Source organism: Gallinula chloropus (genome assembly GCF_964237585.1).
Source record: "Gallinula chloropus genome assembly, chromosome: 7".
NCBI classification, from domain to species: Eukaryota; Metazoa; Chordata; class Aves; order Gruiformes; family Rallidae; genus Gallinula; species Gallinula chloropus.
Genome location: NC_140092.1, coordinates 26,163,730 through 26,184,408, shown reverse-complemented (window position 1 = coordinate 26,184,408; position 20,679 = coordinate 26,163,730). Strand labels below are relative to the sequence as shown.

General features: G+C 49.9%; 1 protein-coding gene across 1 annotated transcript; it reads right to left on the bottom strand.

Moving 5' to 3' along the window:
• Window positions 1–382: 382 nt before the first annotated feature.
• On the bottom strand, window positions 383–4,808 carry SPP1 (secreted phosphoprotein 1). The gene is made up of 7 exons (XM_084266822.1): window positions 4,684–4,808; window positions 3,435–3,501; window positions 3,282–3,332; window positions 2,679–2,783; window positions 2,070–2,114; window positions 1,547–1,798; window positions 383–1,076 (listed from the first exon to the last, which is right to left on the bottom strand). Exons 2-7 carry the CDS (start codon window positions 3,486–3,488, stop codon window positions 672–674), a joined length of 912 nt encoding a protein of 303 aa, XP_084122948.1. The 5' UTR covers window positions 3,489–3,501; window positions 4,684–4,808; the 3' UTR covers window positions 383–671.
• Window positions 4,809–20,679: the final 15,871 nt, after the last annotated feature.

Sequence of the window (20,679 nt, the reverse complement as noted above, 5' to 3'; positions counted from 1 at the left end):
GTAGGGGCTCGTTCCCTCACCGCCACCCCGGGAGACCCACCGTGAGCCTCTCTCCTCAGGGCTTGAGGGCCCGAGCGCCTCAGGGGCCGGCGAGAACCCTGAGGCGGTACCCTGAGGCACTTCGGGCCCCGCCGGCCCATGAGGCACCCTGGGCCCGCTAGCAGCTTCCCCCCCTGTGTAACAGTGGATGGCAGCCCCGCGAAGGGGTTTTTGCCCACTTAATAAATCGCAGGCAAACATCTCTTCCCCGTAAACTCTAAGAAGGGAGAAGTATCCAATCTCCTCACGCAGCTGGAACGCTTTCTGCCCCCCCCCCCCGCTCCAGCCCCAGCCCAGCCCAGCGTAACCGCAGCCCACGGGTATGGAGTCCTGTGGTGTGGTTTTGTTTTTTATTTAAGTCAATTTTACAGCAAAATACAGGCTGGCGCGTCCGACAGCGTTCATCTCGCTTCCCCCGCGCCTCTGCCCCGCTGCATCCCGCGCAGCGCCGAGGGCTGGCGTTGCTGGTGGCTCTGAGGGGAGGCCGCCGGGGTAAAGAAGCGGCCCCAAAAACCTTTGAAAAGTCACCGCACGCTCTACATTTACAAACAGTTTACCTGAAATGAAGCTACTCTCCCACCCACCCCCTTCCTTAGGCAGGAAAATAAGGGAAACACGGCCTTTGCCTCCCTTTAAAGGGTGACCTCATTATTTTCGATGCTGTGGCGATCCTGAGCATCCTCTGCGCTCTCCAGTGTTTGATTGCTGTTATCAGGGACCTCTGCTGAAACATGGTCTTGGCTCTCCCTGCTTTCCACACTCTGGTGGCTATCCCCTCTGACACCAGCCTTGCTATTATCTCCTTCCACCTCATGGCTATCCAATTTCTGCCTGCTGTTGTTTTCCACGCTCCGGTCGAGCTGCTTGCTGTCCAGCTCACTGCTGTCCTGCCTGTGGCTCTTGTCAGCCCATTCCTCACTAAAGACATGCTTCCCCAGGGAGTGGCGGGCAGCAAGATCCTCCTGGGAGAGCCCTGCTTGCTGGCTGTCTGCATCCAGAGCACTCTCATCCTCCTGGGTGGTATCATACACAATGAGCTGTGTTGGAGAACAAGAAAAGAAAGAGCTGTGGTCACTCCTGAGGAGTTCATCCATCAAGCAGGTGGCTCCTGTGCTGTGCCAAAGCAAGCTGCATAGGCTGTGGGGACGCTCAAAGACTGCATGATACATCTCTGCCTGGAGATGCTGGCGTTTTGTGGAGTTCTATGAATCTTTCACATTATGAGGAACTTGGGTTTGATCATGGCCCCAGATTTCACATGTGCAAGTCCGTCATGATAGTGCAAATCACAGTAGCTTGCAGCAGCACGCTACACTCCTGCCTCGACACATCAATACCCCCTTATTTGGGGTATCCAGGGAAAGGAAAACACATTCCTTCCTTAATGTCTCCTTTCCCCCTCACCAATCCTTTTTCAAAATTGACTCCCGTAAAATAACAGGTCCATTTTCAAGTTCACTACCCTTTTCCAAAGCCCTGGGTACCTGGCTCAGCACCACTTACTTACCTTTTTTGCAGCTTTGTGGAGTTTGCTAGACTTCACCAGTGTGGCTTTTGCCCTCAGCCCATAGGCCACGCTGTCACCTCTGCCAGCATTGTCTCCCCGGGTGAAAGGGAATGGAGGGAAGGGTACGGTTACTGGAATGTCTGTGGGAAAACCTGTGACAGCCTCATCAGATTCATCCGTGTCGTTGGAATCATTGTCATCATCATCATCATCCCCATTTTCATGGCTCTTGCTTGACACATCAGGAAAGTGCTGGAAAACATTGATTAACTCATCAGGCAGGTGAAGGTAGGTGGGAGATGTGCAGACTGGAATCCATCTGCTCACCCAGCGCTTGCCGTGCTGCTGTGGAGCTACAAGCAGGAACTGCTCTGAATTCACCTCACCCTGCCTGAAGCTTTGTTTCATTTAGGGAGAGATGTTACCACAAGAACCACGTTTGGATGGAGGAAAAGGAGGAGTGCTGCTGCACACTGGCTGCCCTGCAGTGCTCAGCTGACATTTTGCTGTTCAAAACACTTACCAGTTGTACTGGGACATCCACGCTTTCTTCTGAAGAGTGAAGAGTCTGAAAAGAACATAAACCCCACTATTAGCTGGCTGGCTGGCTGCACCCCACTACTAGCACACAAAGGCTGCAGGGGGACTTGAAGGCTGTGGGGGGACCTCATTGCAGCCTTCCAGTCCCTGAAGGGAGCAGAGAAACAGGAGGGGAATCAACTTTTTAAAAGGGTAGATAATAGCAGGACAAGGGGGAATGGATTAAAGCTAAAGGAAGGAAGGTTTAAATTAGATACTAGGGGGAAGTTTTTTACAGAAGGAGTGGTGAGGGGCTGGAAGGGGCTGCCCAGAGAGGGGCTGGATGCCCCATCCCTGGAAGTGTTCAAGGCCAGGTTGGATGGGGTCCTGGACAACTTTGTGTAGCTCCAGGCCTGGAGGTTGGTGTCCCTGCCTGTGGCAGGGGGGTTGGAGTTCTATGATCCTTGGGATCCACTCCAACCCATGCCATTCTATGATGGGCATATACAGTAAAGCTGGTCAGCATGTTGACTGCTCTTTAAGCACTTAATCCTAAATAGCAACATCTTGGCACTGAAAGATGCTGTTTTCCCTTCCCGTTAGCTGCCTGTACCTGCTGGAGTGATGCCAGGTCATTCTGTGGGTCCTGCTGGCTCTCCCAGGACTGAGAATTCACATGATGATGCTGATACCTGTGTGAGTGATGGCCCCTGTGGTCCTTCAAGAGGAAAAATAAAGGGAAAGAGGGGATTTATTGAGTGAAATTTGGGGTTGGGTCTAATCACAGAATTGTAGGGGTTGGAAGGGACCTCAAGAGATCATTGAGTCCAACCCCTAATGACCATTGTTTTTGCTAATTCTCTTCTCCCCAGAGGGATTTATCTCCCACTTCATGAAGATTCTACACTAAATTCCATACCTGATTCTCAGAGCAAAGAATTGGTTTTACACATGTATTAGCTGGCTACAGAGTATAAAACAAACAGCCAGGTACAAGACTGATACCGTTCACTCACACTACTCCAAAAAATCCTAGGAATTGGATTGAAGTGTGCTTCCCTCACCAAATACTGTCATCTAATCCACATTAACATATGTGGGATGTAGTAGTTCTGTCATTACAATCATAACACAAGTATCAGACAATGTGTTTTAAAGAGGAAACATCCAAAGGGGGTTATTAAAGCAAATGAATAGAAAGCCAAAAGGAGCTTACATATTTTTCTTCGGAGCTGGTGGAAACAGCGTGCTGCTTGGATTTACTCACCTTGAAGGGAGTGAAGAGAAAAAGCATTTGTCAGTATTAATTTCTTCCTAATAGTCAAGGAAAATATACACAGATTGCTGATAGCATTTGTCATTTACTCACCGGCCAGGCAGCAGCGATGCTGATAAGGCACACACACAGGACTGCCACCTTCATTGTGATGCTTCACCTAGAAAACAGTTTGAAACAAAAGAGTCAACAAGGTAAAACACCACAAAAACACCTTAATTTTTTTTTCTTTCTCCTGGTGCACTTCACTGTGATGAGACCAGCTCTCTGCTAAGGGTTCAGCCTCAAGGGTGCCAGTCTTTTCCCTCTGTCTCCCATTGCCTCTCTGCACCCAGCTGGCTTTGTAATGACTTAGCGACTCAAAAGCTACAGGAATTGCAAAACCAGGTACTGAGAAATGGGGAGAGTAGCCACACTGGGAAGGTGAGCAGACTCCTTCCATGACCTACTGGCTTGTACTGGCAAAGGAGAAAGGTTGTGAAAAGCAATGCTATAAAGATCAGCTTTGGTTTATCTGTGTTTATCCAATGTTATTTTCATCAGAAGAGAACGGGCAAGACAAACTCGGCTGGAAATCTCTTTTCAGTTGCTTTAAAACTAGCTTTTGTGGAGGTACTCTGAGTACACTTGGTTTTTATGAACATATTGTCAGAGTTTTATTTTCCCTCCAGAAGTCTGAACAGAATAACCCATGCTTCCAAACCAGTGATTAAGAGAGATATTTGTTCAGCATTAGCAATTTGATAATGTCTGATTCCTGCTGAAATTAGGAGAGTGCTGAGCTGCAGTTTCTCATGTTCCTGAGAGATTGAACTGATTTACTGATGAAGAAGAGGCATTGAAAAGCTTTAGTAAATCACAGCAGGAAAAAAAGGCTTCTAGGGGCACATTTAAAATGCATTAGTAGGGCTGGCCTTGAGAAAGGATGCTGTTAGAGCTATTGCAGCTTCAAGAGTGATGCAGAGAAGGGTGTCCCATCCGTTCAGTAGTGTGCAGCACAAGCTGGAAGCCTGCCCAGAGAAACAGGGACACTGCCAGGCAGCAGTTACACAAGGAGGAAGATTTCTGTGTCAAGTACCAGCGCTTGACTCAGCGGCAGGGTTCTCAGCAACCTCCTCCTGACACTTATCAGCACCCCGGTTTAAAATCGGGATCATGTATAGTACCTGCATCATGACAGCACCCTTTCCCTGATACAAGCACGCCTTGTAACACAGAGGAACAAACATCCCTGCATCTAGTGAAGCAGCTTTTGAAGGTCTCCCATCCAACACTTCCTTAACTAAAGCTGCAAAGGGTAAGAAGGCATAAAACTGAAAGAGTAAGAAAGCATAAAAATTACCTTTTCTGGTGCTGGAGGAGTCAGCTGTGAGAAGAGTGCTCTTAGTGATCCCAGCAGCAGCTCCAACCAGTTGGTTCCCAGCAGCTCTGGCTTTTTCCCCTTTGTCCCCTGACTGCCTGGCATCTCCGACCCAGGGAATTTAAACCCTGTCCCAGGCACAGCCACCAATCCCTGCGTGGCGGAAAAAGATGAGGTCATGAGGCTCCTGGCCACCATCCTGCCCACGTTCTACTACACTTCCTCTTTGGTTTTGTGGCTTTTGAAGCAAACAAAAGCTACTCTATGGTTAAAACATTACTTATGGGCAAGATCATTAACCAGCAGGTCTGTTGAGTGCACAGCATTTGGTATCGTGTAGGAAGACTTGAGGGCACGTCTGTCCTCCTCTTGCAAAAAGGCAAAGCCCAGTTTCCCAGAAACCCTTCATGCCCTGTTCTGTAGGGGGTAAGAATACGTAATAGGTGAAGAAATAGAGAGAGAGGTGGAATTAAAACTCCCTGAAAGGATATTTTTCAAGCCAGCAGCAGAAAACAAAAAAAGCATCTCTATCTCCAGTATGAGGAGTGCCATGACCAGCACGGGGTAACAAGGGGCATCACGGGATAAAATCCCATGTCTGCTGCAGAGGAGCAGCGTGTCAGCCCTGCTGATGGGCAGCAGATCAATTCTCACTTGGATGGCCACAGCTTTGGGCAGATTCTACCTCATCTGTGCTGTAAGACTCCTGGACTATCTCACATTCGATCTTTCTTTAAAGTGACAAGGATGTGTCATTCAAACATGGAAAACCCATCCCAAACAGCCCTTTCAGAAGGCAGAATATTTATAGCTGCTTCAAAGCTGTTATCTCTCTCCTCATTTCTGATACCTAGATAACGTGTGTTGTGTCTTTGGTCAAGCAGCAAGGAAACAGACACCTTGTTGTCCCAGTCCACCCTACCAACATTCCTGTCCTTACCAACACTTCCACAGCGTGCTTAGAAGCACCATGAAAAGGTTAGCTCAGCATCCCATCACCACATGGACCCATGCAATTACATTTTTGAGCTGAGAGCAGCAACAGCTGGAAGTTTGACTTTGCTTAATAGACTATTCTATTATCCTAGGAGGAGAATTGGATAAAAAAATGTATATAATTAATAATTCTGCATGTTCATGAATGCATGCATGAATCATTTCTTTATTCAGGAAAGACTTTTCATGCAAAAAAAGCCTTCATATTTAGACAGCTTGGGTCACCTCCCATCATACCTGCAGCTCAGCACTTCTGGAAATCAGTCAGTTTACTGAAGCCCTTGATGCAGATGCAGGGCTCAAGCTGGAAGTTTAACTTCAGAAGTTTCCCTTTGAGTAGCAGCTGATACACCCAGGTTACACCACATCACTATTACTTAGTAACTAGGGCTGCCTCCAGAGGCCACTGTTTGCTGAACCCCAAACCAAGCAGCGAGTACCTTTGACCTGAAACACTGGTACAATTGAACAGTGTGTCTTGCAGCTCTTCTGACCCAAAAGAAAAAACTCCTTTCATCTGATGAAGAGAGAAACTGAGGCAGGGAGAAGTTGAATGCAGGGCTGGGTGTGCTGGGTCCTGATGTCCCATTCACTGGATCAAATTTTATGCCTTAACCCTCAAAACCTACTTTCTCTATCGGCCTATTCATCAAGAGACATGGAAAACAACATCCTGAAAAATCCTTTTGAGCTGTTGTCCGGTAAAAATAAGAACCCTCCAGCACCCACGATCTGTGTAGTGGCTTATTACTTTCAGGAAAATACTTATAAAACAACTTGTTTCACCAAACTGAGCAGCAGCAGTTATCAGTCACGCTGATGGGGAAGCCCAGAGCCATCAAACACAGGCTTTCTTCCTGCAGTTTCTTAAAGACCTTCCTGGACAGGTCGGTTATCACTGTGGCTTTTCAAGGTGGTGGAACATTTGTCTCCCAGCAGAGATGCTGTGTGACCCCAGGGACCTGTTTCTGGCATACAGCTGGTATTTCCAGCATGCTAGGAGATGGCAGCATTTCTGAGTGCTGTTGTCAAGGCTGTGTAGCTGGCTTTGTAAGCACTAAGGAACAGCAGTGGTGTTTCCCTGGAACCCAGAAGCAGGACATGAAGCGGCTGTTGTTACTAAACGGCTTCATTTTGTGCAGGATCAGCCAGTACAGGGTTGATGTAAATTTAGCACTTGTCTCATGCCCCTCGTTACGTGGTTAATCATTCTGGAAATCATTTCATCTGGCTGAGAAGTGCTCTGCCTTGGTTGGAGGCGGTGCTTTACATCCTCCCAGAGATAAGCAACAAGAAGGGCAGAGAAGGGGGAAACTTTCACCATTTTCACTTCATGGAATTCACAGAATTGTAGGGGTTGGAAGAGACCTCCAGAGCCCATGGGGTCCAACCCCCTGCCAAAGCAGGGTCCCTAGGACAGGTCACGCAGGCCGGCGTCCAGACAGGGCTGGAATCTCTCCAGAGAAGGAGACTCCACACCCCCTGGGCAGCCTGTCCCAGGGCTCCCTTACCCTCACCGGGAAGTTCTTCCCACGTTAAAATGCCTAATTCTGGCGCCAGCCCCTGGCTGGCAATGGTGCAGCAGAAGCAACTCGAGTCTGTAGAGTGGGAAGGTACACGATTCCAGCTTTCAAGAGCTGTCGGGGTCTGTGCAGATCACAACCACACCAGGCTGTAATTTGTTGTGTGTAGGTGACATTTTCTGCTCTGCTACCCTGTGAATCAAAGCTTTTGACCACAATTCCTTTCATCTTGGGCTGCATTGGGAACATGTAGTTCTCATGCCGCCGAGATGCACTATCAGCATCTCCCTGTGCAACCTCTGGTACCTACCTGAAATCCGGAGCTGAGACATGGGCGCTGTGCCCAGCGATACCTGCTGCATGGAAAATCCCTGTTCTGCCCAGTCTTACAGGAGGACTGGCCTTTGCTTCCATTTGTTGTAGAGATAGAGACCAGAGCAGCATCTTCTAGGTGGCAGAGACTTAAGACTGGGAGACAGCGACAATGACAGCACTGACCTAGAGCTGCAGTAGGTCTGTAGCAGGACAGAACAAAGACTTTCAGGGAAACAACCAGCATATTAGGAAGTGCTCATGATGGACAGCATGGGGTTTTTTTTCTCTCCCCCCTGCATGGAGAGAGCCCACTCACATGTCTCCTCTGAACTTCTGAGACCAGTTACTACCTGTTCACATTTTCAAATGCTTTTTTAGGAACAGCACTGCCTTACAACCATGACCACAGATCCTGGATGCTGAACAGGCTCAGGCAGATCCCAGCTTTCCCAGAGCCAAGAGTCAGCTCCCACTACAGCATAAATACAGTCCAGCTGTCTGTAGCTTCCTAAAGTGGAGCCCTACTGATGTTCCCTCCCTTGACATCTACAGACAGCTAGAAAAAACACATTTTCCAGATACTTCTTTTGTTTTTCTTGTTAAAATCTGTGTATTTTAACACTGGAGTCTGTGGAGCAGCAGGAATTAAACCAGCACAGAAACATGATGTTGTTTTCAGGGTATCATAGTTACCAGCGTGGGGAGCAAAACACCAGGTACTCCAGTGTTGGCTTCGTGTTTCAGAGCTGAATTGACAGGAAAATAACTGCATTGGAAAATTTAATTAACACAACAGTAGCCTGAACTGCTATTAGAAACAAAACCAACCAAAAACACTCTAGATGGTGTACATCACGTTTTCAGGGCTGTTTTGCAATGCATGGAACCCTCAAGAAAGCGATCGTTTGAGCACAGGAGGATGAGACTTTCACAGAATGACAGAATCACAGGGGTTGGAAGGGACCTCCAGAGCCCATGGGGTCCAACCCCCTGCCAAAGCAGGGTCCCTAGGACAGGTCACACAGGTCGGCGTCCAGACGGGGCTGGAATCTCTCCAGAGAAGGAGAGACACCCCCTGGGCAGCCTGTCCCAGGGCTCCCTCACCGGGAAGAAGTTCTTCCCCACATTGGGGTGGAACTTCCCGGGCTCCTACTTGAGGCCATCGCCCCTTGTCCTGTCCCCACAGACACTGAGAAGGGGCTGCCCATGTCCCCCTGTGTCCCACCTTTCAGATATTTATAAACATTAGTAAGTTCCCCTCTTAACCTTCCTTTCTTCAGGCTGAACAGCCCCAGTTCTTTCAGCCTGTCCCCATAGGGGAGATGCTCTAGTCCTTTAATCAACTTCGTAGCCTCTGCTGGACATTCTCCAGGAGATCCCTGTCCCTTTTATACCAGGGAGCCCAGAACTGGATACAATATTCTAGGTGGGCTCTGAATCTTTCAGCATCTCAGTGGGAGCTGAGCTCAATCTGCTCTCTGAAGATGCTGCCGCTGAAGCCTGAACACCGCCACAGAGATTAATGCTCCATGGTGGAGGAATGGGTGCAAGGTGCCCAGTCTTAAATCCTCTTGTATGCTCATGAGAAGGTAACAATGGGTTTGCCAGCACAGAGCTCTCAGTTTGAGCGTGGAGTTTTGCAAGCATTGCAAAAATGGTGACAAGTTTTTCCCCTACCACCACCCCACTATCTCAGTTTCCCGTTTCCTATCCCACCACAAAATGTTCTCCTCCCCCCCCCCCACCCCCCCAGCCCCGCCTCGCCCCAGTGAGAAAGGACACTAATGGAAACATCTGAATCTGCAGAATGGTTGTGGAAAGAACAGCATCTTACTGCTCTGCGTTGTGAAACTGTTGGAAAGTCACAAGATGACCGTTCCACCTAGTGCAGGGCTTTTGGCAGGACATCACACGGGAACAATCCTGCACACACGGCCCCCACTCCGCTTGTGTCTTCGCTAAGCTCCACTGGCAAAGCATGAAGAGCCACCCACCCCTTGCTGCGAGAAACTAAGGGTTCCAGCACAGCATGAACGGGGAAGGGGTGGACAGGGAAGACAACAGGCAAAGCCTCCTCCACACATCACTTCTGTGCATAACTCGAAATGAGTGACCTCACACTGCATGGCCCAGGGAGAGACAAAACTGCACCTGGGAAGGGATAACCGCTTGTATCAGTACAGGCTGGGGTGACCTGCTGGAAAGGAGCTCTGCGGAGAAGGACCGGGGGGTCCTGGTGGGTGACAGGGTGGCCATGAGCCAGCAGTGTGCCCCAGGGGCTGAGAGAGCCAATGGGATCTCAGATGGTATTAAAAGGAGCGTGGTCAGCCGGACAAAGGAGGGGATCCTCCCCCTCTGCTCTGCCCTGGTCAGGCCCCACCTGGAGTGTTGTGTCCAGTGCTGGGCTTCCCAGGGACAAAAAAGCCAGGGATCCCCTGGAGAGAGTCCAGCGGAGGCTGCGAAGGGGATGAAGGGCCTGGAGCATCTCCCCTGCCAGGAAAGGCTGAGTGAGCTGGGGCTGTTCAGCCTGGAGAGAAGCAGCCTGAGAGGGGATCTGATCAATGGGGATCAATAGCTGAAGGGTGGGACACAGGGGGACATGGGCAGCCTCTTCTCAGTGTCTGTGGGGACAGGACAAGGGGCCATGGCCTCAAGTTGGAGCCCGGGAAGTTCCACCCCAATGTGGGGAAGAACTTCTTCCCGGTGAGGGAGCCCTGGGACAGGCTGCCCAGGGGGTGTGGAGTCTCCTTCTCTGGAGAGGTTCCAGCCCCATCTGGACACCGACCTGTATGACCTGTCCTAGGGACCCTGCTTTGGCAGGGGCTGGACTCAGTGAGCTCTGGAGGTCCCTTCCAACTCCTATGAGTCTGTGATTCTTGCACCACAGCCTTGATTTCCTTCCAGATATACCATGCTGAGCTCACCTCATATTTCTACACACAACCTTACAAAGCTGACAGCATAAGGAGCAGAGAGTCCCCAAAAAGGTAGCTATCAATCCCAGAGGCATGTTTTCTGAATGCCTCCAGGAAGGGGCCAGAACAAACCAGACAATTTGGAGAGGTGCCGGGCATTATGCAACACGGGATTGCAGCCCACATATCTGTGGTTATCTGTACACAAGGCATCTTTTCTACAGCCTGCCCTGACTTTTCTATCTCCAAAAGGTCTTGGGAAGTTGAAGCATGTGCTGTACGAGCAGTGCATGACTTCTAGGACAGTTTGTGGCCTTGTCAGTAAACCTGACCTCAGACCCAGGCCAGGCTACACACCAGAAACCTTTCGGATCTCACGTCGCTTCAGGTTTTGTTGTGAGTGGTTTACTTAACTCTCAGCCTAGGGCTGCTGTGGTCTGAGGTGGGATGGGTGCAGAACTGAGTCAGTGTGAAAGCAAACATCTCCCAGGCACTGTGTGTCGGGGTGTGGAGCCCCTGCCAGTGGAGTGGGAGGAAAAAACCCACCCGTGGGCCTGATGAAGATAAACTGGTGAGTTAGGGACTGGATTTGGGGAGGAAATTGTTTGGTCAAGAAACTGATTGGATTTTGTGGGGGGAATCAAAAACCAGCAGGCTAGGGTCAAGACCTCTGCTGTCCCATCTGAGTCACAGAGAGATTCCTCCTCAAGCTCTGAAGTGATGAGGCTGTTTTCCCTCAAAGCCCATCCAAGCAGGAGCTCAGCAGGAACCAGGCTTCACTGCGGCAACGGATAGTTTCTGGCTTGGAAAATCAGGATATCTGCATGCCAGGATGCTTCAGCTTACATCTCAATACAAGGTGGCCACCTCTTGTACAACAAGAAATAAGTGTGCCAACAGAGACCACCACTCAGACCCAGTGATTTCTCCTTGTGTTTTGCATATTGAAATTGCATTAATCCTTTCATTTTTTAAAAAATATGGAGTTTTATGGATGGGATGAGAAGTAATAACTCAGACTTGACAGGTATTTCCATCACCCAGAAGTCTACATCTTAATCCTCCCAGGTTTTGGAATCATTTCACATGCAGTCACATACTACGCAGGCAAAAAACCAGCCATTTGGCTACATGGGAATACTATGGATCCATTGGATTCCTAGGCTTTATTGTATGAGCCCATCACATATTTACAGTCAGCATAGATGTAGACACCTGAACATACTTCACATCTGCCATAAATAATCATCACTATTACCTTTCTTTTCATCAGTCTTGAGAAAAGGAGGCTGAGGGGAGACCTTATTGCTCTCTACAACTACCTGCAAGGGAGTTGCAGAGATGTTGGGGTTGGTCTCTTCCCTCAGGTGACATGCAATAGGACAAGAGGGAATGGCTTGAAATTGCTCCATGGGACATACAGGTTGGATATCAGGAAGAGTTTCTGTACTGAAAGGGTTGTTAGGCATTGGCACAGGCTGCCCAGGGAGGTGGAAGAGTCACCATCCCTAGATGTATTTAAAAGGTGTGTAGATATTGTGTTTGGGGACATGGTCTAGAGGTGGCTAGGCAGGGTTAGGCTGTGGTTGGACTCGATGTTCAGGATCTCTTCCAATCCAGGTGATTCTATGATCAGAAAGGAACCTTCCTTGATCCCCTGCTCCTCTCTTGCTCAGTTACTCTTCTTTTCCTTCCCAGCCTCCCTTTTAGTAAGGCTGGAATGCAAAATGATTTTGTTTTGGAAAGAACCTGTGTACTCCCTGCTGAACTGGCAGCTCATAGACACCAAGCAGGTGCCCTCACTCCCCAGATTTCCCATCTCCCAGACCAGCCAGTCCCTGATCCTGCCCAGCACCAAGGACCACGAGCCCAGCAGCCTGCAACACAAAGGAACCACAGAGGCATGCTGAGCGTGGCTGGCCAGAAGGACAGACATTCTGCCAGGTACAGGAGCACGTCAGCACAGACACTTTGGGCAAGCCCCTGCTCCCCTTCCTTGCTTACCAGCTCTCTTTGGAAGGGAGATGCTTTTTTTTTTTTGGAAATACCCAGTTGAAAGATAATCACATCCAGATTTAGGAAATAACATTTTGTGCATAATTCCTACTGGTTACCTAGGCAGATTATTGGTTGAGCATGCAGCTATAAATTTGGCAGAATAAATGGCAAACTGTGGTTGGCATATGGGCACAAGGCAGGAAGCAAACTGCAGCTATACATTAACTAGAGGAAAGGAAAGAAAAGCCTAAGAAACAGGGTTAACCAGCGGGCTCTGAAGGAAACAATGAGGGGCAGCTGACAGAGCAACTAAGTCTTGGGGCACGTAGGCAGCATCAGGGCTCTTGGCATTACAGGTCAATAAATAACAAGGCAGAACTGCTGTTTTGCTCACCGAGTCTTATTTATCCCAAAGTCATCAAGTGACTTCTCCTCACCCATGGAAAATGTTAACACAGAGGATGACAAGCTATCTTGGGAAGCAAGATCTGCTCTGTACGGAGAAACTTGATCTTCTATACCCAAAACAAATGATGTTGAAATGCAGGCTCAATCTCTTCTAAGCAATCAATTAGGCAAAATGAGGGAGCTGGCTGCTTGTTGGAGCAGTGTTGGTCTCACCTCAGGCAGTAACAGGGTAGAGACACATGGGCTGAGCCAGACTGGAGAGGCAGGCTGTCCACAGAGACAGTCTGCTCTCAGCAGACCACCAAAAAGCATTTATTATGGCACCCAGTCCCTGAATGAAGTTTCCCTATGGAAACTCTTGCACTCACACCTTCATTGGCACTGATGCAGTCACTGTACCCTGGAACCCATTTCCCTGAGCCACACAGGACAGGGCTGCTGCCCGCAGCCCCAGTGCTCTTGTAGAACCCTGGCAGCACAGGCAACTCCATACCAACTCCACTGTGCTACCTGGGCTCCCTGAGTGTGGTACACAGAGGGAAAGAGTCTGGTGTCTGCAGCAACAACCAGAGCTAGATGCAGGTCAGCATGCAGCTGGCAAAGCTGCTTAGGTAAATTCTTTCTGCTGTAAGCTTGTGGTGGTTTGGCCCTGTCTGGAGGCCAGGTGCCCACCAAAGTCTGTCTTCAAGGTGGCTAGGATCTTACTGATTGCAGGCTGCAAGCAGCCCAGGCTGGAAGTCTGATCAGGGCAGGGTGCTTCAAAGCCCACATAGGGGCTTTGAGGTGTCTTCCAACCTAAACCAGTCTGGGATTCTATTAGACAGTCATCAGGTCCAGTTATTGGACAAAGACTATTAATTATATTTTTTACAAAGGAGGAAACTAAGACCTGATGCAACAATGGTCTGTCCATCTTCTTTTTCAGCTCCTGGATCAATATTGCCCACACATCAAATAAGATATAGATGCCTTAGAGTTAAAAATCTTACTCTGAACTCACATTTATGCCAGTGTAACTCATTGATTTCTTATTATTCACATAATGACAAGGTTGAAAAAGACCTTTAAGATCAATTCCAACCGTCCCTGTCCTGTGCTGACCCAGATCTCTCAGCACCTCATCTCCCCATCTGTTAAACACACCCAGGGGTGGGGACTCAGCCCCCTGCCCGGGCAGCCTGTGCCACAGCCCCACAACTCTGCCAGGGAAGAACTTTTCCCTCCCAGCTGAGCTGACCCTGCCCTGGGGCAGCTTGAGGCCATTCCCCCTCGTCCCATCTCCTGTCCCCTGGCTGAAGAGACCATCGCCCACCTCTCTGCACCCTCCTGGCAGGGCAGTGGAGGTGGGGAGAAGGTCTCCCCTCAGCCTCCTCTTCTCCAGGCTGAACACCCCCAGCTCCCTCAGCTGCTCCTCAGAGGATTTGCCCTCCAGCCCCTTCCCCAGCCTGGCTGCCCTTCTCTGGACACGCTCCAGGATCTCCAGGTCCTTCTTATGGTGAGGAGCCCAGAACTGGACACAGTTAGTCATGGTTATTATAGTAATGGAAAGCAAGGAACAATACAGAGGCAAAATAGCAAAAAAAATAACCTTGTCAAGTAATTGCAAATCCTACTGACAGAGAATGAACATCTCTCTCAGAAGCCTTCCCCATGGACTCCAGTGGAAACCAGCTACATTCACACACAGACAGATCATGTATCAGAGGTACAGAAAGAGGACAGCTTCTTTTATTACACAGGCTACACAGACACTGCAAATTGATGCTTAAAAAACCCAAGGCTGCTCCTGTTTCACCATGTTACAGCCTGCTGACAATTAGCCTGTCTGCTTGGGCTGCTCTTCTTCCCTACCCATCCCTGCATAGCAATTAAGCAAGACTGATGCTCCCATGTTACATGCTGGAGCTGCTGCTGGGGCTATCTGCAGGGTCCAGGTCAATGCCTTGATGATCTTTCCTGGAAAGCCAACTCTTCCAGGACTGAATTTGTACTACAGACAGACTTAAAGAGTTGGTTATTACCATGTACCAGCAAGTGAGGATCTGTGGATTTTTAAAGCTAAATCAGAGCATCTTTTACTCTGACCCCTGCAGAAATGAGACGGAAGGACCAACTCCAGATAGTCCTGAGCCTAACAGCTTGCATTTAGCCAGATACAGACATCCCTCCCAAACTGGGGCTATTCTGCATTAACACCAGTTCCCATAAAGTCACATTGATGAGCACTAACTCCACTGCCCATCCATAACTGTGGGAATTAAATTATGCCCAGGCTTTGGGATGGGCTTTTTGTGGGCAAAAGGTTATTCACACCATTTACACAACTCAGCTGTGTATAACCACAGCAGCCTGGCTCACAATCGCCAGCCCCTCCAGACCGGTGTTAACAAGTTAGTCTAGCTTTAACAGGGATAATCCTGACAGCAATGCTGGTGAAGTTTCTTCTCACAGCTGAAAAAGCCTCCCTAGAGCACTGGCTCCTTCACCTGCTCCAGTTCCAGACTTTTCTGCCCAAGAAAGCTTGGCTTTACTGTGTGGCAAACAGGTTTATGCTCTCTGGGCAAACAGGAGCTCCCCCAGCTCCATCAGGTTGCACACACATCTCCTGGCTTTCTGGAATTCAGGCTTCTCCTTCCAAGGATCAATTCTGAAAGACAGCAAGATGGTCAGAGTATCTGAGCTGCTGATGGAAAAGGGTTTAGAAACACAAAGGTACTAAAAAAAGAATCCTAGAAATTAGTTCTGAAGGAAACAGCAACAGCATCGCTCCTCTCCCAAAACAATGCAAACTCCTGTTGTCCACTGTCCTTTTATCCCACTCCAAGTTCCACAGAATCCCAGAATCCCCTGAGCAGGAGTGACCCCTCAGGCCCATCAGTCCCACTCCTGGCTCAACACAGCCCAGCCCAGGCAGCGCAGGGCACTGAGCGCAGCGGCCAGACGCTTCTTGCCCTCAGCCCAGCTCGGGGCTGGGACCCCTTCCCTGGGGAGCCTGTGCCAGCACCCGACCCCCCTCTCAGCACAGAACCTCTTCCTGACACCCAGCCTGACCCTCCCCTGGCAGCTTCACGCCGTCCCCTCGGGTTCCAGCCCTGGGCCCCAAAGAGAGGAGAGAGATCGGTGCTGCCCCTTCGCTCCCCTCGGCAGGAAGCCACAGACCGGGGTGAGGCCTCCCCTCAGCCTCCTCTTCTCCAGGCTGGACAACTTCCTTCAGCCTCTCCTCATAAGACTAAATTTCTGCCATAGAAATCCAGTGGAATAACTGGATTCAGGGGAATTAAAGAGGGATCCTTCCCAGCTGACACCTCTTGAGTATCTCAGTGCCTTGGCAGCATCATCACAGCTTTTCAGGTTACTCAGCACAGTGTAACCCAACTGCCCTGTGCAAGGTGCCCACCTTGGTGGGGTCCCACCTTTCTCAGTGATGACCAGGTAGGGTCAGGATTTGTCACCAACACCTCTGCACACTGTCACTCAGCCAAGAGCAGCTCTTCTTCATCTGCCACTCTCCAGGAAACCTCTCCATCAGCGTAAACCCTACTCCAACAGGCACCAAGGCGGAAATTAGGCTCTCCAACAAAAACATCTCTTGGTTTATTTGTTTTGGGGTTTTTCATATTTCAACATAGCAATCTCCTCCCAGAACATTCTAGGAAAGCACAAGAGAAATGTTTGCCGAAAACAAAATTAACATCGTTTTCTTCCTATCACAAAGGATAATTGCAAATACAACCCCAGGCACAAGAATGGGGTTATTTTGGACCATGGTTTGGGCATTTCAAAACACCGTGATGAGTTTGGTTTGTCAAGCTGAAGGCAGGGCAGACGTCTCTCTCCCTTCCTGTTTAAGCCAGTGGTCTGGGGCAGGCTGCTGTAACCTATAATGACCGTTAGCTTGCCGAAAGCATCTTGTTTCCCCCAGTCTATAAATGCCCAGTGGAACACACACCACAACATGTGCATGCTTTGTGATCCCTGCTTGACATGGCAAAACCCTGCTCTGCTCTCAAGTAGTATTAAAACTTACACAGAAATACTCGTCTCTGACAAGCCTGGTACATAAGACTGTCTCATGCACAGCTTAAAGATGTGGAATATTCCTTCAACGTCAGAGAAATGACTCAAGCTTTCCCCTGCAAAAGCATTTCCTAACCCTGGAAGTACTTTGACCAAACCACAGGACCCTTTTTTCTTTCTCCACATTTCACTATGCATTTGCAATCTCTTTTGAGGTGGCAAAGCATTTAAGAACCTGTACAGCTGAGTCCCAGGAGATGCTCAAGAAGCAGAGTCACATCTTAAGAAAGCAGGAATAAGGCAGCTCCTGGCCAGAGGCGATGTAACCCAGACAGGTGACTCCCTGCACTGCATCCCCACAGGCAAAGATGTGTAATCCAAGACAGAAACATAGGACTGAAATAACTAATGGCTTATTTCTCCCTGCTCCACAAGCAAGGTCAATCATTAAACACAAAGGAGAAACAATCTGTGGGTGGAAAGCCTCACGAGCGTACATAGGCCTCCCACAATTACTGAGCCTGGCCCAGTCTTTCTGAGCCAAAGTACCTTAAAAATAATAAATATCAGCTACTTCCCATCTTATTTCCTTAATTCACTGCAGGGATTTTACAAGTACACTACTCTGGCCATCTTCCATAAGAAAAGATGGTGCAGCACAGGCTGCAGAGCTGGATGAGCCCCTGGGGAAGAGCAGGACACGACGTCGCACAAAGCCCTTGCGTTGGATGTAGAGCAGGTCAAGTGAAACAAGGCTCCTCGTGGGAGCAATACCCATTTGCCTGAGAGCTGCTGTCCCCCAACGCTTGAGTGCACCGCCATGGCCCTCTCCTTGGTCTGTAGAGCCTGCCTGGCCATCCCTGGGGCTGACAGGGCCAAGGAGCTCTGGGCAGGTTTGTGCATCTTGGTGAAAAATGTGCTGAGCCTTCAGCAGCAGCATCACTGACGCTGCCCAGGGAGGTAGCAAAGTGACCAAGGGACATCAAAGGGTGCTTCTCCCATAGGTCAAGGCATGTGTTGGAAGGCCATAGGAGTGTACATGACTAAGCAGAAGTGGTATCTGCACACAGAATACATTATACAATTTCCTAGATGTCAGAAGATACCTGCATATCTATCAGAAGCTGTTCCCATGCTACCTGCAAGGTGTTTGTTAGGATCTAAACCACATTTTCCAAAACAAATGAGGAGCAACATAGGAAAAAGAAGCAAAGGTGGAAAGATGGCTATATATTTTGATTTCCAGGTAGTCACATACAGGCTACTGAAGACCTTCTTGAATCAAAACCCTGCTGAAAGCCAGGAACCTGAAAGGTGTCCCCTTGCATCTGTTTAGAATGGTTTGGCTCATTCAGTCTGGCAACTGACACTGTCATGACACTACAGTGACAGCTACAGCTCACCAAGGGGGTTCCCAGAGCCCTGACACTTCCAGCAGGCATTTAGTATTGGAGACTCTTGTAGCTGACAGGTCTAGCCTTGCAGCAGGAGCAGATTCACATTCTTAGGGGTTGGAAGGGACCTCTGGAGATCATCTAGTCCAACCTCCCTGCTAAAGCAGGATCACCTCAAGCAGGCTGCACAGGACAGCATCCAGACAGATCTTGAATGTCCCCAGAGAAGGAGACTCCACAACCTCTCTGGGCAGCCCAAGAAGTTTTTTCTCATATGGAGATGGCACTTCTCGTGCTCTAGCTTGTGCCCATGGCCCCTTGTCCTGCCACTGGGCACCACAAAAAGACATAACCCCCTTCTAGACACTCACTCCTCTCTCTGGCTCTGCTTCTGCAGTAGGTTTTGTTCCCCTTAGCAATGTTATATGAGGCTGCAAGATGCCAAGGACCGAGACACTCAGACTGTTTCTCTCCACAGCCAACGTGCACCCAAAACACCATTGGGGTGCTCCTGCGAGAGGCTGCCCTCCTGCCCATCCCAACCCCAGGCGAGCAGCAGCGAGCTGCACACAGCCTGGGGCACCAGACACATTTCCCTCTCTCCTGCCAGCACCATACTGCAAGGACAAACCCGGTCACGAGCACATAAGTCACTTCCTTCCCCAGCCAGGAGATACCCAACCCTAAACCAGCCCCATTACTTGGCAAAGCTACGAGGTCCCACTGTGTCCTGTACTGGGTGCTGAGAGCAGAGGGTGTACCTGTAGCACCCAGGGACGCAGTGGCCTGGGTAGCCCTTGTCTGGCCAAAGGCATAACACAGGCAAAGCATGGATTTGGCATCCACTGGACACCAACAGCAATCCCAGGAATAGCTGCAGGGTCACAAATCATGGGCATCTCTCCCCTCAAGCATAGGAAAAGGCTGTTCTTAAGGAACAGCAAGCAGGGAAAGGCACAGAAAATTTATCAGGCAAAAGAGAGCCGGCCGGGTCATGGGGAGGTGGCTTATGTGCATAGCAAGAGGAACTCTGCTTGTCCCCATCCGCAGGCTCAGGCTTGCTTGAAGCCTGTCACAGATACACATCTCCCACCAAACACCTGGTACACCTGCAGCCTTTGGAGAAACAAAGGTGGCTGTTAGAGGTGCAGAGGTCCAAATCGCCCCTTTGTGTATCAAACAGACACTGAAATCCGTAACAGGCGGCTTTGTTTCCGTAAAATGTAAAGCTTTTAAATCGGGATTTTCCATCAGCCTCCCAGTGCCAGGCTGGCAGCTTATGAATCATCTTTTGTCTGTCACATCAGCAAGGTAAGCATACCATTTCCTGCAGAAAAGGGATTAAAGCTCTCTGTTCTCACCTTCACAAGAGCAAATCCCAGGCTGAGCAGGACTTGTGGCCAGCAGGTCTGGGGAGAGGATTGTGCCCCTGTACTTGGCACTGGTGAGGCTGCACCTCGAGTGCTGGGTCCAGTTCTGGACCCCTCACTCCCAGAAGTACATTGAGGTCCTGGAGCGTGTCCAGAGAAGGGCAGCCAGGCTGGGGAAAGGGCTGGAGGGCAAATCCTCTGAGGAGCAGCTGAGGGAGCTGGGGGTGTTCAGCCTGGAGAAGAGGAGGCTGAGGGGAGACCTTCTCCCCACCTCCACTGCCCTGCCAGGAGGGTGCAGAGAGGTGGGCAATGGTCTCTTCAGCCAGGGGACAGGAGATGGGTCTGCAAGGTCTGAGAAGCAGAATAGCTGTTGTGAAAACATCCTAAGCACTCACACAGCTCCAGCTCCTGAGCCCAGCATCCCTGGAATCCCCTTGCTTTCCTGTGCCATGAAGTTGCATGCTAGCCACTTCATCCCTGACAAAGTGCTGCTTGAACGGGAAAGGAACTGAGGCTCACATCAGCTACCAGGGAGCCTTTTGCACCACAAGGCAGGAGTATTTTATTGCTGTCATTAAACCTCCAGCGCATTCCATGCTTACTGAATCCCATTTCCTAGTTAGCCATGAACTCCTGTTTGTGCCTTTGAACAAACAGGACTTACAGGGGTGAAGTGTGGCTCACAGCTCACCCCTGCCAAACCCAGCTCATACCTTCCCCTCCCTTTAGGTGTGTGGGAGGGTGCTGTTGGGCCAGCACAGCCCAGGCCACAGACCTCGACCCCGGGGGCATTGGCATCTCCATTTCCCCACCCAAAAAGCGGATGCAGCGGCCACAGGTTGCAGCAGAGAGGATGAAGGCATCTCCTTCACCACAAAGCTCCGCTGGATGACACAGCCGCCCCCCAGTTCCTCTCCACATCCCCAAGGGGAGGCAAAACCCCACCTCCAATCCTCACCCCAGTGCATGCCCCCACCTGCCAATTTGGGAGGGGGTTGGAGCAGGGGCCAGGGTTTGGTTTTTTCAGTGACCAGAGCGATGC

Coding starts and splice junctions, on each gene's coding strand:
- SPP1 (XM_084266822.1), bottom strand. CDS start 3,488: ATGAAGGTGGCAGTCCTGTGTGTGTGCCTTATCAGCATCGCTGCTGCC. Junction 3,333..3,434: donor GCATCGCTGCTGCCTGGCCG/GTGAGTAAATGA, acceptor ACTCCCTTCAAG/GTGAGTAAATCCAAGCAGCA. Junction 2,115..2,678: donor ACCTGGCATCACTCCAGCAG/GTACAGGCAGCT, acceptor TGTTCTTTTCAG/ACTCTTCACTCTTCAGAAGA.